This window comes from Salmo salar, chromosome ssa01, assembly GCF_905237065.1.
Source record: "Salmo salar chromosome ssa01, Ssal_v3.1, whole genome shotgun sequence".
NCBI lineage: Eukaryota > Metazoa > Chordata > Actinopteri > Salmoniformes > Salmonidae > Salmo > Salmo salar.
In genome coordinates, this window is record NC_059442.1 from 71,861,630 (window position 1) to 71,878,584 (window position 16,955).

At 41.9% G+C, this 16,955-nt stretch overlaps 1 protein-coding gene across 2 annotated transcripts in view; it reads right to left on the bottom strand.

The window, feature by feature from the left end:
• LOC106608078 (acylphosphatase-2) overlaps window positions 1-16,955 on the bottom strand; it is a 96,551-nt gene that overhangs the window by 17,085 nt on the left and 62,511 nt on the right. Inside the window, exons 1-3 of one of the 2 annotated variants that reach the window (XM_014205778.2) lie at window positions 1,015-1,129; window positions 568-584; window positions 111-220 (exon numbers count right to left, since the gene is read on the bottom strand). In XM_014205778.2, coding sequence (XP_014061253.1) covers window positions 111-220; window positions 568-584; window positions 1,015-1,081 — 194 coding nt within the window. In that variant the 5' untranslated portion in view covers window positions 1,082-1,129. Of the gene's footprint in view, window positions 1-110; window positions 221-567; window positions 585-1,014; window positions 1,130-16,955 lie in introns of those variants that run through there. The other variant, XM_014205774.2, reaches the window with a different exon arrangement.

Consider the following 16,955-nt stretch of genomic DNA (forward strand, 5'->3'; position numbering starts at 1 on the left):
CCTACTGTCTTACATTTTCTTCTTTCACTCTGTGGAGCTTTTACTGTGTTCAGAGCCTTGGTTAGCATGGAGTGTTTTTTCAATGCAGTAGATAGGGGTGTAGGACTTACATCTCACAGATCATGTCTGCAGGCCCCTGTACCTGGCCGACCACAGTGCCCTTGTTGGTGTTCTTCACCCAGCCACACAGACCCAATCTCAGACCCTCCTTTTCTGTGTACTGTACAGAAGATGAGAGAGAGAGAGACAGCAATGAACACGATTCATACAGTCATGAGTGATATCACTAGGCACTATACTGTTGATTTTTTTTATTATTATTTTTATTTCACCTTTATTTAACCAGGTAAGCTAGTTGAGAACAAGTTCTAATTTACAACTGCGACCTTGCCAAGATAAAGCAAAGCAGTGTGACAGAAACAACAACACAGAGTTACACATGGAATAAACAAGTTGGCATCTCCTCTATGAAAGTGCGAGGGGTGGGCACTTAATTTAGCAGAGTAGAATTGTTATTCTTTTCATTTGACTGAAATTCAGTTATAGGGTCTTGTAGGAGAAACGTACCATTCTGAAACAGACCCCTACAAGAAACAGAGAAAACGTGATTACTGACAAATATAATAGGCTATATCACTTATTAGCTTAAACAGTTGACTGAGTCTTCACTTATGATGATAGGTTCCATATTGACTGTACTAAGAATTCTGTGGGTGTAAACAAATAACTAACTGCAGGATTGTAAACAAAATGTGGGTGTAATAATGCAGCAGCAAGCTCTTAGGTTGTTAGAACATGTAGGCTATGTGTCATTGAAGGCAAGTGTAAATCAGAGACTCTTAACAAGCAAGTGTTACTTTGCTTATTTAGTGAAGTGCACTACGCTTAAAAATACACAGAGCAATGGACACTTGCAAGAACCTAAATTAAGAAACGCAGATCATTTAACAGTATGGTCACTCACGACGGGAATACTGTGCAATTAATAATTACAAGCAACTTGAAGACACCAACCTTGGACATGACCAAATATCTCAAAATCTACGGAACACAATTTTGCACCAGCTGCGTCATTGGACATGGTGAATTTAACAGTTGTCCAGAATAATGTCAGGAGGAACTGGCAACAGAAAAGCTTGAGCCACTTTGTCCACTAGATGGCAGACAAACCATCCTGTCTCATTTGGCCCACAACTCTATTGCTGTTTTTAGGCATATTTCCTAAAACACTCATATCTTGGATAACCATGGTAAATGCCAGCCATTGGAAAAAAAGCACCCAAGCAAAACACAGTCAATTGTCTGTATTAGTGAGGATGAAAAATAACATTTAGGTGAAGGTTCAGCAAATGACTGGCATTATCTGATGGAAACAAGTTGATTTGATAGATCCCCCCGGGTCTGAAATGACATACAAACAAACATAACCTACTTAACCTGTAAAATACAGTGCAGAGCGGCTATATACCCAACACATACAAATAAATACACGTGTAAATCAGATGAATGCACACACATGCACACACACACACACACACACACACACACACACACACACACACACACACACACACACACACACACACACACACACACACACACACACACACACACACACACACACACACACACACACACACAGCAAGCACAGAGATACTGATGCACATCAGAACAGCACAGCAGTAAAACTCATATTATATTCAGAAAAAATCTGAAAAGAATGCTTAGTCACAAAATAGCTTGTTTGTAGAGGCTTATTAGATAAATGACCCATGCAATCTTGGTAGCTAACCACCACAACCCTGCAGCTGTTTGCTAACTTTAAGCTTCATCTATACCTGCAGCTGTCTAGCGCATGTCTCAGGCTGATATACCGGCTAACATGTAGCTACCTATCTGAGCTACCAGTAACTAGAATACAGTGTTAACCTGGGGCTAAATGATAACTAGAGCTCTCTGCCAACCTGGGGCCCCTTAGCTATGACCTGCAGCTACCTGCTGACTCAGAAACATGAGGAGAACTGGACTCCTGATTGAACTTTGCCTGCAGCATCAACACCATACTGACTTTGAGGGCAAAAGTATAAATAGCACAAATGTGCAATTTCTTAACCTGTGGAATGAATTTCCACTCCAGATCCCAGAAAATAAATCCTGCCACCCACATTGACTCACAACCCAGGCAATACTCATATTACTTATCCAAGGGAATACAGTTACTTTAAAATATATTCATATTTACTACCACTTTCAAATTAAAATACAATTCTTGTACAAAATATCCAGTAGAAAAATTGTATTTGCATAAGTATTACCCCATTATATTCTAAACATGAACTGATACTTTCCGGTTTAGAAAAGTGAACCTTTATGCTCAAGCCCAGAACATCCATGTGCTTCCTCCTACAGCAAATACCATCCGTAGGTTCACAGTGGGTGTAATAACGCAGCAACAAGCTCTTAGGTTGTTAGAATCATTATGCTATGTGTCCCTGTCCATACATCCAGCTGGGTTCTCAGTACATCGTGCAGACAGGAATAAAGAACTCTCCGGGAAGAAGAAAGGCGGTGGTGTATGTTTCATAATTAACTACTCATGGTGTGATTGTGATAACGTAGAGGAGCTCAAGTCCTTTTGTTCACCCGACCTAGAATATCTCACAATGAAATGTCAACCTTATTACCTCCCAAGAGAATTCTCTTCAGTTATAGTCATAGCTGTGTATATTCCCCCTCAAGCTGATACCACGACGGCCCTCAAGGAACTACACTGGACAAAGTGGAAACCACATTTCCTGAGTGTTACGTTCCCCAGTTTCTGTGTTGTGGTTTTGTTTGTATGTGTGTTTCAGGATGGCTTCCTGAAATTCCCCCAAGCAGCTGATTGGTCGGCCCCATTGCTAATTGGAGCTGACACTGCCCCCTTGTCAGGATACAGCTGTATCCCATTACAGACTCCTTATCCAGCTATATAAGCCAGTGTTCTGTTGCTCAGAAGGGAGATGATTAGTATGTCCTATGTTGGTTGTTGCAGAGAGAAGAGCTGATGATTGATATGTCCTGTGTTGGTTGTTGCTGAGAGAGAGCGTTTGGTTATGTTCTGTGTTTGTTGCTCAGAGAGAGAGCTTCTTTAATGTCCTGCGTTAGTTGTTTCTCAGAGTTTTTTTTTGTGAAGTATTTTGTAGCTGTCCTGCGGAGGTGTGTTTATGTCCAAAGGTCTGTTTTGATTGTTGAACTTGTTTGTATTATTCTGTTTCATTTGTTCCCAGGGGGGAAGGGGAAGGCACCTAGGGAGTGCTTAGGAAAGAGGCCTGCGGGCATACATAACCCGTAGTATTTACTGTCTATATACACTAGGTAAGACCTGGGTGGACCATCCCCTTGTATTTTGGTTAGTGCACCAGGTGGTGCTAGTTAGGTAAATAGTGGGTAGGCAGGTAAGGTAGGAGAGGGGGCTTTGATATTTACTTTCTTTGCTTTGGTTCCGTTCAGCCCCTTTTCCCCAAAATTACCGTGTGACGGAATAAATTCCCAGTAAACGGTAAATTCTCTGCCTTCGTCATCCTTACTCGCACCTACAGTCCCATACCTATTTCACTCCACGGGGAGTTGAGTTGTAGCAGGGTGTTGCGTCCCCTCTTCCTAGAGATGTACCTAACACTGAGGTTGCATTTATTGTGGCTGAGGATTTCTATCAACACTTTGACTGTAGTACTCGCACTACAAGAACTCAACCATTGTTACTCTCCCTTCCGGGATGGCTACAAGGCCCTCCCCCGCCCTCCCTTCGGCAAATCAGATCATGACTCCATTCTGCTTTTCCCTTCCTATAAGCAGAAACTCAAACAGGAAGTACCCGTGCTAAGGTCTATTCAACGCTGGTCTGACCAATCAAAATCCATACTTCAAGATTGTTTTGATCACGCGGACTGGGATATGTTCCGGGTAGCCTCTGAGAATAACATTGATATATACACGGACACGGTGACTGAGTTCATCAGAAAGTGTATACGGGATGTTGTTCCCACTGTGACTATTAAAACCTACCCAAACCAAAAAACATGGATAGATGACAGCATTCGCATAAAACTGAAAGCGCTAACCACCGCATTTAACCACGGCAAGGTGACTGGGAATATGGTCACATACAAACAGTGTAATTATTCCATCCATAAGACAATCAAACAGGCAAAATGTCAGTACAGAGACAAAGTGGAGACGCGATTCAACGGCTCAGACACGAGACGTATGTGGCAGGGTCTACAGATAATCACGGATTACAAAGGGTAAACCAGCCACGTCGCAGACACCGACATCTTGCTCCCGGACAAGCTAAACACCTTCTTCACCCGCTTTGAGGATAACACAGTGCCACTGACACGGTCTGCTCCCAAGGACTGTGGGCTCTCGTTCTCTGTGGCCAACGTGAGTAAGACATTTAAGTGTGCTAACCCTCAAGGCTGCGGGTCCAGACGGCATTCCTAGCCGTGTCCTCAATCTCTCCCTATCCCTGTCTGCTGTCCCCACTTGCTTCAAGATGTCCACCATTGTTCCTGTACCTAAGAAGGCAAGGTTACTGAACTAAATTACTATCGCTCCGTGGCACTCACTTCTGTCATCATGAAGTGCTTTGAGAGGCTAGTTAAGGATCCGGGAAGACACCCTAGACCCACTTCAATTTGCATACCACCCCAATAGACCCACAGATGATGCAATCGCCATTGCACTGCACACTGCCCTATCCCATTTGGACAAGAGAAATACCTATGTAAGAATTCTGTTAATTGACTTTAGCTCAGCCTTCAACACCATAGTACCTTCTAAGCTCATCATTAAGCTCTGGGCCCTGGGTCTGAACCCAGCCCTGTGCAACTGGGTCCTGGACTTCCTGACGGCCGTCCCCAGGTGGTGAAGGTACAACACAGGGGCCTCACAAGGGTGCGTGCTCAGCCCCCTCCTGTACTCCCTGTTCACCCATGACTGCTTGGCCACGCACGCCTCCAACTCAATCATGAAGTTTGCAGATGACACAACAGTAGTAGGCCTGATTACCAACAATGACGAGACAGCCTACAGGGAGGAGGTGAGGGCCCTGGCGGAGTGGTACCAAGAAAATAACCTCTCCCTCAACGTCAACAAAATGAAGGAGCTGATCATGGACTTCAGGAGACAACATAGAGAGCACACCCTTATTCACATTGACGGGACCGCAGTGGAGAAGGTGAAAAGCTTCAAGTTACTCAGCGTACCCATCACTGATCATCTGAAATGGTCCACCCACACAGACAGTGTGGTGACGAAGGTGCATTATCGCCTCTTCAACTTCAGGAGGCTGAAGAAATTTGGCTTGGCCCCTAAGACCCTCACAAACTTTTACAGATGTATAATTGAGAGCATCCTGTCGGGCGGTATCACCGCCTGGTATGACAACTGCGCCGCCTGCAACCGCAGGGCTTTCCAGAGAGTGGTACGGTCTGCCCAATGCATCACCAAGGGCACACTGCCTGCCCTCCAGGACATCTACAGCACCCGATGTCACAGGAAGGCCAAAAAGAACATCAAGGACATCAAGCACCGAGCCACAGCCTGTTCACCCCACTATCATCCAGAAGGCAAGGTCAGTACAGGTGCATCAAAGCTGGGATGAGAGACTGAAAAACAGCTTCTATCTCAAGGCCATCAGACTGTTAAATAGCCATCACTAGCCAGCTACCACCCGGTTACTCAACCCTGCACCTTAGAGGCTGCTGCCCTATATACATAGACTTGGAATCACTGGTCACTTTAATAATGGAACACTAGTCACTTTAATAATGTTTACATATTGTTTTACTCATTTCATATGTATATACTGTACTCTACTGTATTTTAGTCAATTGCTTGTACTAATATTTATATATTTCTTAAATAATGGAATTAACTTTTATATTTGTGTGTTTTGTTGTGAATTGTTAGATATTACTGCACTGTTGGAGCTAGAAACACAAGTATTTCGCTACACCCGCAATAACATCTGCTAAATATGTGTATGTGACCAATAAAATGTGATTTGATTTGAAGGCAAGTGTAAATCAGAGACTCTTAACAAGCAAGTGTTACTTTGCTTATTTAGTGAAGTGCACTACGCTTAAAAATACACAGAGCAATGGACACTTGCAAGAAATTAACCTAAATTAAGAAACGCAGATCATTTAACAGTATGGTCACTCACGACGGGAATACTGTGCAATTAATAATTACAAGCAACTTGAAGACACCAACCTTGGACATGACCAAATATCTCAAAATCTACGGAACACAATTTTACACCAGCTGCGTCATTGGACATGGTGAATTTAACAGTTGTCCAGAATAATGTCAGGAGGAACTGGCAACAGAAAAGCTTGAGCCACTTTGTCCACTAGATGGCAGACAAACCATCCTGTCTCATTTGGCCCACAACTCTATTGCTGTTTTTAGACATATTTCCTATAACACTCATATCTTGGATAACCATGGTAAACGCCAGCCATTGGAAAAAAAGCACCCAAGCAAAACACAGTCAATTGTCTGTATTAGTGAGGATGAAAAATAACATTTAGGTGAAGGTTCAGCAAATGACTGGCATTATCTGATGGAAACAAGTTGATTTGATAGATCCCCCCGGGTCTGAAATGACATACAAACAAACATAACCTACTTAACCTGTAAAATACAGTGCAGAGCGGCTATATACCCAACACACACAAAGAAATACAAACACGTGTAAATCAGATGCACACACACAACAAACACACAGATAAATACTGATACACATCAGAACAGCACAGCAGTAAAACTCATATTATATTCAGAAAACGTCTGAAAAGAATGCTTAGTCACAAAATAGCTTGTTTGTAGAGGCTTATTAGATAAATGACCCATGCAACCTTGCTAGCTAACCACCACAACCCTGCAGCTGTTTGCTAACTTTAAGTTTCCTACAGACCTGCAGCTGTCTAGCACTTGCCTGATATTGATAAACGGATAACATGGGGATACCTATCTGAGCTATCGGTAACTAAAATACAGTGTTAACCTGGGGCTTAATGATAACTACTGTTCTCTGCCAACCTGGGGCCCCTTAGCTACAGTGCATTCGGAAAGTATTCAGACACCTTTAATTTTTCCTCATTTTGTTACATGACAGCCTTATTCTAAAATGGATTATATAATTTTTTTCCCTTCATCAATCTACACACAATATCCCATAATGACAAAGTAAAAACATGTATTAAAATAAAAAACTGAAATATCATATTTACATAAGTATTCAGACCCTTTTCTTACTCAGCACCTTTGTCAGCAATTATGTTGCTGCACAGCGTCGCTGCACAGCTGTTTTCAGGTCTTTCCAGAGATGTTAGATCGGGTTCAAGTCCAGACTCTGGCTGGGCTACACAAGGACATTCAGAGACTTGTCTTAAAGTCACTCCTGCGTTGTCTTGGCTGTGTGCTTAGGGTTGTTGTCCTGTTGGAAGGTGAACCGAGGTCCTGAGCGCTCTGGGGCAGCTTTTCATCAAGGATCTATACTTTGCTCCATTCATCTTTTCCTCAATCTTGACTAGTCTCCCAGTCCCCGTTCCTGAAAAACATCCCAACAGCATGATGCTCTCACCATCATTCTTCACCGTAGGGATGGTTCCAGGTTTCCTCCAGACGTGGCGCTTGGCATTCAGGCCAAATAGTTCAATCTTTCATCAGACCAGAGAATCTTGTTTCTCATGGTCTGATAGTCCTTCAGGTGCCTACTGGCATACTCCATGCGGGCTGTCATGTGCCTTTTACTGAGGAGTGGCTTCTGTCTGGCTACTGTCAGGCCTGAATGGTGGAGTGTTGCAGAGATGGTTTTCCTTCTGGAAGGTTTTCCTATCTCCACAGATGAACTCTGGAGCTCTGTCAGAGTGACCATCGGGTTCTTGCTCACCTCCCTGACCAAGGCCCTTCTCCCCCGATTGTTCAGTTTGGTCGGGGGCCAGCTCTAGGAAGAGTCTTGGTGGTTCCAAACTTCTTCCATTTAAGAATGATGGAGGCTACTGTGTTCTTGGGGACCTTCAACGCTGAAAAAACTATTTTGGTACCCTTACCCAGATCTGTGCCTCTACATAATCCTCTCGGAGCTCTACGGACAATTCCTTCGACCTCATGGCTTGGTTCTTGCTCTGACATGCACTGCCAACTTTGGGACCTTACATAGACAGGTGTGTGCCTTTCCAAATCATGTCCAATCAATTTAATTTATCACAGGTGGACTCCAATTAAGTTGTAGAAATATCTCAAGGGGGATCAATAGAAACAGGATGCACCTGAGCTCAAATTCGAGTCTCATAGCAAAGGGTCTGAATATTTATGTAAATAAAGGTATTTCTGTTTTTTTTTATTAAATGGTTTTGCTTTGTCATTATGGGGTATTGTGTGTAGATTGATGAGAATAAAAACACATTTTATAATAAGGCTGTAATGTAACAAAATGTGGAAAAAGTGAAGGGGTCTGGATACTTTCCGAATGCACTATGACCTACAGCTACCTGCTGACTCAGAAACATGAGCTGAGCTGAACTGGACTCCTGACTGATCTTTGCCTGCAGCATCAACACCACACTGACTTTGAGGGCAAAAGTATAAATTGCACAAATGTGCCGTTCCTAACCCTTGGAATGAATTTCCAATCCAGATCCCAGAAAATAAATCTCCCCACCCACATTGACTCACATTTCCAAACCCAGTCAATACTCATGTCACATATCCAAGGGAATATATTTCCATTCAAATACAGTATATTCATATTTACTACTACCTCCAAATTCAAATAAAAGCTCATATACTGTACAACATCTCCAGTATTAAAAATGCATTGCATAAATATTGCCCCATTATATTCTAAACTATAACTGATAGTTTCTGGTTTAGAAAAGTGAATCTTTATGCTCAAACCCAGAACATCCACTTGTCTCTCCCTACAGCAAATACCATCCTTAGGTTCACAGTCCACAATGATCTATTTTATTCAGTACTGCATTTGCCAACGGATACAGTAGCCTGCTTAGGTCATTTGCTCTTATTCTGTGTTAATGTGTTTACATTTCTCCTATCCCTTTGAATCAGATGGGCATTGTGCCCAACATGTGCTGGACAAAAATTTGAACATGTTATCTGATTTGATAAAGCTTTCTATTTAAATCACGTTATGTTTCCACAATCGTTATTGCATCATTGGGATATGGTATTACATTACTGACGGATCCAGGTTCTGCCTGGCTAATTGCCACAGTACCGGAGGGGTGGGTGGGGTGGTGGGTGGGGTGGGGGGGGGGACCGGCCAGCTGTGCATGTATGTGTTGATAGAACGAGCTCTCTGTGGATTACTGTGTGTTCTGGACTGGCATTAGAAGCTTAGGGGACATCATCTGCTGATCGCTTGGTGTTTTCCTGTCTGTACACATTGGCTCACTGAAACACATCTTGGACCCTGCCACTCCGAATCCAAGTCTGTCTGTTGAAATCCAACAGCTTAACATTTTCAGTGGCCAAATTCTGCAAAAGCAAACAAGCTCACCCAGATGTAGAGTAGCTGGTCAATGGAGGAAGCTGAGACAAGACTGCTCCAAAGCCCTTCACTGCATGGGTTTAAGTGATCCAACATGATTGATGGCATTGAGTGTGTGTGTGTGTTGATGTTTTCTGAAAAGAATATGAGTTTTTACTGTTTTGCTGTTCTGATGTGTATCAATATCTGTGTGTTTGTTGTGTGTGTGCATCTGATGTATTTGTTTGTATGTGTTGGGTATATTGCCGCTCTGGACTGTATTTTACAGGTTAAGTAGGTTATGTTTGTTTGTATGTCATTTCAGACCCGGGGGGATCTATCAAATCAACTCTTGTTTCCATCCAGCCAGTCATTTGCTGAACCTTCACCCAAATGCTCTTTTTCAACACTAACATCCTCACTAATACAGACTTTGGCAATTGACGTTGTTTTTCTTGTGTGCTTTTTTTTTACGACGGCTGGCATTTACCATGGTTATCCAAGATATGAGTGTTATAGGAAATATGCCTAAAAACAGCAATAGAGTTGTGGGCCAAATGAGACAGGATGGTATGTCTGCCATCTAGTGGACAAAGTGGCTCAAGCTTTTCTGTTGCCAGTTCCTCCTGACATTATTCTGGACAACTGTTAAATTCACCATGTCCAATGACGCAGCTGGTGCAAAATTGTGTTCCGTAGATTTTGAGATATTTGGTCATGTCCAAGGTTGGTGTCTTCAAGTTGCTTGTAATTATTCATTGCACAGTATTCCCGTCGTGAGTGACCATACTGTTAAATGATCTGCGTTTCTTAATTTAGGTTCTTGCAAGTGTCCATTGCTCTGTGTATTTTTAAGCGTAGTGCACTTCACTAAATAAGCAAAGTAACACTTGCTTGTTAAGAGTCTCTGATTTACACTTGCCTTCAATGACACATAGCCTACATGTTCTAACAACCTAAGAGCTTGCTGCTGCATTATTACACCCACATTTTGTTTACAATCCTGCAGTTAGTTATTTGTTTACACCCACAGAATTCTTAGTACAGTCAATATGGAACCTATCATCATAAGTGAAGACTCAGTCAACTGTTTAAGCTAATAAGTGATATAGCCTATTATATTTGTCAGTAATCACGTTTTCTCTGTTTCTTGTAGGGGTCTGTTTCAGAATGGTACGTTTCTCCTACAAGACCCTATAACTGAATTTCAGTCAAATGAAAAGAATAACAATTCTACTCTGCTAAATTAAGTGCCCACCCCTCGCACTTTCATAGAGGAGATGCCAACTTGTTTATTCCATGTGTAACTCTGTGTTGTTGTTTCTGTCGCACTGCTTTGCTTTATCTTGGCAAGGTCGCAGTTGTAAATTAGAACTTGTTCTCAACTAGCTTACCTGGTTAAATAAAGGTGAAATAAAAATAATAATACAAAAAATCAACAGTATAGTGCCTAGTGATATCACTCATGACTATATGAATCGTGTTCATTGCTGTCTCTCTCTCTCTCATCTTCTGTACAGTACACAGAAAAGGAGGGTCTGAGATTGGGTCTGTGTGGCTGGGTGAAGAACACCAACAAGGGCACTGTGGTCGGCCAGGTACAGGGGCCTGCAGACATGATCTGTGAGATGTAAGTCCTACACCCCTATCTACTGCATTGAAAAAACACTCCATGCTAACCAAGGCTCTGAACACAGTAAAAGCTCCACAGAGTGAAAGAAGAAAATGTAAGACAGTAGGAACAACAGTCTTATTTTGCATTGAAATATGGACTTTGAAAATGTTCTAACCATTTTCAACCCTTTCTAAAAGTGAACAGAATGCCGTGCCAATCATCCCCTCCCATCGCTGATCTGTCTTAAAGGCTCTGTGTTTTATATACACTGACTATACAAAACATTAAGAACACTTGCTCTTTCCATGACATACACTGACCAGGTGAATCCAGGTGAAAGCTATGATCGCTTATTGATGTCACTTGTTAAATCCACTTCAATCAGTGTAGATGAAGGGGAGGAGACAGGTTAAAGAAGGAGGTTCACTTTTCTAAACCGGAGAGTATCAATAGTTTAGAATATAATGGCGTATTGACTGGGTTTGGAAATGTGAGTCAATGTGGGTGGGAGGATTTATTTTCTGGGATCTGGAATGGAAATTCATTCCAAGGTTTAGGAACGGCATATTTGTGCTATTTATACTTTTGACCTCAAAGTCAATGTGAGGTTGACGCTGCAGGCAAAGATCAGTCAGGAGTCCAGTTCTCCTCATGTTTCTGAGTCAGCAGGTAGCTGCAGGTCATAGCTAAGGGGCCCCAGGTTGGCAGAGAGCCCTAGTTATCATTTAGCCCCAGGTTAACGCTGTATTGTAGTTACCGATAGCTCAGATAGGTAGCCTCATGTTAGCAGGTATATCAGGTAGTCTCAGACAAGTGCTAGACAGCTGCAGGTATAGATGAAGCTTAAAGTTAGCAAACAGCTGCAGGGTTGTGGTGGTTAGCTACCAAGATTGCATCTGATATTCATCTAATTAGCCTCTACAAACGAGCTATTTTGTGACTAAGTCCAGAGCATAATTACCATAAGCACAAAATGAAAGAGGCTGGAATACAAACAAACACACATACACACATACACACAGACCCGCGTGCGCAGACACATACCACTGGACAGGCAGGCGTGCACATACACACCAATGCACAGGCAAACAGACACAGACATCCTACCACCCACAGATAAAGAGAGAAAGAGACAGACGAGCAGCAGAACTGACAGCTGAGGATCGTCACATGAAACAACGATGATCGCTCCTATCGAAATATTTACTCTACTGTTCCATAACAACCCCCCCCCCTCATCACATTGCAGGCGACAGGGAACAATTTTACAGTCTTGCTAAATTATTGGAGAGTGGTGATATAATCGAATTTCAGTGTGTGTTCACTGTGTTCACACATGGATGACTCTTCTGTTTGGAATGCAGGGTTTTCTGTGAGCTGGGTTTTTAGGTCGCAGTGTTCTTTGCAGCGTCTGTGAAAGATGTCGAGTGCTATTCTGCGCCTCGCTGTGGACTGGGGTGATCCCTGAAGCCTTGTCAGGCACGGGGGCAGAGAGCTGAGCTGAAAGGCAAAGCTACGCCATGTCTGCTGTGTAACATGTCGGCTCGTTTTAGTAATATCATCCAACAGAATGCATCCGTGGCCAGAGTCCATCTCCCCTCCCTGTGCATCCACGCACGCACACACAGTACATACAAACACACGAATACACACACACAAACCAAAAATGCACACTGACACCGGCGCACGCACACACATCAATGACTTTACATAACAAAGGATAAGGAAATAGAGCTCCATTAAATACATGATATGCAGTTGGCCCTGGTCGGGAGCCTGCTCCCTGATGTGTCTGATGATCGCTCAGGCTGGGGTTGAGGCTGGTTAGGGAGGAAGTGTGTGGCCAACCAAAGCAGCCAAATTGACCTTTGTAAAGGACACGGGAACACTAGGCGCTAGTGTACACAAACCCAAGGGGGAGGAGAGAATTAGGGCACATCCATGAACAGCAACGGACTTGTCAAAAGACACCTGCAGCAGTTCAAAGTCTTTCAATGGTACTGACTGTTCAGACTAGGACATTATGCTACGTTAGGTCGTAGTAAAAAAATGCTGTCGCTGGGTTTGTGGTGGATATAATTGTGGGTGGATTGTGTATAGGCTAAAATCACAAAACCACTTCCATCTTGTCAACAAACGTACATATCACATATTATTCAAAACCAGAATCTGTATTTAACAATTGTCAATACTCTCAGGTGTTTCCATTAACCATTTTATGATTGAAATCATACTGATTGCATTGCACTGCATTGTCTTCTTGAATAAACTCAACTGGACACAGAGCGAGAACATTTATGTTTCCCAATGATGAAATATACAGTACCAATCAAAAGTTTGGACACAAACTTTATTTTGACTATTTTCTACATTGTAGAATAATAGCGAATACATCAAAACTATGAAATAACACATATGGAATCATGTAGTAAGCAAAAAAGTGTTAAACAAATCAAAATATATTTTATATTTGAGATTCTTCAAAGTAGCCACCCTTTGCCTTGATGACAGCTTTGCACACTCTTGGCATTCTCTCAACCAGCTTCATGAGGTAGTCACCTGGAATGCATTTAAATTAACATGTCTTGTTAAAGTTACTTTGTGGAATTTCTTTCCTTCTTAATGCGTTTGAGACAATCAGTTGTGTTGTGATAAGGTAGGGGTGGTAAAGAGAAGATAGCCCTATTTGGTAAAAGACCAAGTCCATATTATGGCAAGAACAGCTCAAATAAGCAAAGAGAAATGACAGTCCCTCATTACTTTAAGACATGAAGGTCAGTCAATCTGGGAAATGTCAAGAACTTTTGAAGTTTCTTCAAGTGCAGTCGCAAAAACCATCAAGCGCTATGATGAAACTGGCTCTCATGAGGACCACCACAGGAAAGGAAGACCCAGAGTTACCTCTACTGCAGAGGATACGTTCATTAGAGTTACCAGCCTCAGAAATTGCGGCTCAAATAAATGCTTCACAGAGTTCAAGTAACAGACACATCTCAATATCAACTGTTCAGAGGAGACTGCGTGAATCAGGCCTTTTTGGTAAAATTTCTGCAAAGGAACCACTACTAAAGGACACCAATAAGAAGGAGAGACTCGCAATGGACATTAGACCGGTGGAAATCTGTCCTTTGATCTGATGAGTCCAAATTTGAGATTTTTGGTTCCAACCTCTGTGTCTTTGTGAGACGCAGACTAGGTAAATGGATGATCTCTGCATGTGTGGTTCCCACCATGAAGCATGGAGGAAGAGGTGTGATGGTGTGGGGGTGCTTTGCTGGTGACACTGTCTGTGATTTATTTAGAATTCAAGGCACACTTAACCAGCATGGCTACCACAGCATTCTGCAGCGATACACCATCCCATCTGGTCTGCACTTAGTGGGATCATCATTTGTATTTCAACATGACAATGACGTACCACACCTCTAGGCTGTGTAAGAGCTATTTGACTAAGAAGGAGAGTGTTGGAGTGCTGCATCAGATGACCTGGCCTCCACAATCATCCAACCTCAACCCAAGTGAGATGATTTGGGATGAGTTGGACCGCAGAGTGAAGGCAAAGCTGCCAACAATTGCTCAGCATATGTGGGAACTGCTTCAAGACTGCTGGAAAAGCATTCCAGGTGAAGCTGGTTGAGAGAATGCCAAGAGTGTGCAAAGCTGTCATCAAGGCAAAGGGTGGATACTTTGAAGAATCTCAAAAATAAAGTACATTTTGATTTGTTGGTTACTACATGATTCCATATGTGTTTTGATGTCTTTGATTTTATTCTATAATGTAGAAAATAGTCAAAATAAAGAAAAACCCTTGAATGAGCAGGTATGTCTAAACTTTTGACTGGTACTGTAAATTGTGCAATAACATGTTATGATAGATTTTGTCATAGACTGTATGTTTGGAGTACCAGTAAAAAGCCACAATGCTTCAAACACACACATATATGTGAAAGTAGTCTATCCATGTTCTAATCCATCTTTTGATCCTCTGCAATGATATAAAGCTAAACTGGTGTAATGTGGTGTAATGGTCCTCCACTAAGGTATCACATAAAACCCCAAAGAGTATATCCCATAAACTGTATTCCATTGAATCCAAACATAATAGGGATTATTTCTATATTGAGGATTGTTTGTATTTCCTCACTGTCAGATATATTGAACACATACAGTAACGCAGGATTTACTATGTACAGTAGTTGCTGAAGTGCTCTGAGAATAATGCTTCTGAACTTTGCCTCTGTCTATGTTGCTTAAGCTGCGTTTAGACAGGCCAATCCCATCAGATCTTTTCACATCAGATCTTTTTCAGAGTTGATGTGATTGGTCAAATGATGAATTAGTGCATAACAGAATTGGGCTGCCTGTCTAAACATGGCCTTAGTATGGATTCTGTTTTAAAGCAGTGAGTAACTCATGTGAATGGCGCAGCGTTGGAGTACACATCTCTTATCTTCAGTCTTGTTTGCCTTGACTAATGTAGAGAGAGATACAGTTCAGTTGGATCCAAGGATTCCGTGAAAAACACTTGTGATTGTTATTGAGTGGACTATCCTCGTTCAATAAACAATACATTAATTAAATTAAATCCATTACAGTGATTATGTAAATTAGCTATAGGCTTAATAGTTGGCCTAGTTGCATGATTCATCATAGCCATTTTTTTTATGTAATACAGTGCGTATGGTCTTTAATGAAGACTTGTATGCACCCATTGGCATTGACTTACAGCAGGGAGGACAATTGACTTGGAAGCGGCCCCTGCTCCCATAGCCCCCAGGCTACATCAGGGTATACGGCTGGCTTCAGAGGCGCTTTCCCCAGCCACACCAGTCCTAGCTAAATGTGTCTGCATAATCAATATGACAAGAGGAACATTTTGTCTGGTAATACAGCTAAGCTAACTCTCCATCAACAAACAGAACAGGAACAATTAGATAAGCTGGACTTCAATGTAAACATGCTGCAATTGGGTTAAAAGAGGTAATTTGTGAATTAATTGTTAAATATTCCTTCATAATAATTTTTATGAATAAAAATGTGATTTATAAATAATTTGTAATTAAGTATTTAATCATTTGTAAACATTTACAGCTATAAGCATTACAACTCATATGCATTTATCTATCACATGTAATAATTAATAAAGCATTTACAAGTATTTATAATGAGTTATGCATAAACATTAAAACTATCAGAGTGACTCGTATCAGTAATTACTTCCAAGAACGATCTCCTGAACATACCTTAAATAGGGCAGTTAGCCAGGAACGTAATATGAACCTTTATGAAGCCTCTGAACTTCATCAAACTGACCTATTAACCTCTAACCCAGGATAGAGAACCTGCCAATCACCAACATCAACACAATCACAAATATTAGTTCTAAACAGACCACAATAAATGGAGTAAAACTTTAGCTGTTTCTTCAATAAGCTAGAGCAACACTGCGGTAGCCCTGGAACCAACCTCAATCAGAGGTGATTAAACAATAGCTTCCCCGACCTAAAATGACCTAGCCTCATGTTCTATTAGAGGCGTTCCAGACAATTAACCTAAGCTTGAAGCCTTGTTACTGCTGAGACACACTTCTACTTTATCTGCCAATATAAACTCCCACAACATCTTCTATCAGCGTGTGTGTGTGTGTGTGTGTGTGTGTGTGTGTGTGTGTGTGTGTGTGTGTGTGTGTGTGTGTGTGTGTGTGTGTGTGTGTGTGTGTGTGTGTGTGTGTGTGTGTGTGTGTGTGTGTGTGTGTGTACGACTATGTGTGGGGTGTTGCTGTGAAATCTGTGCACA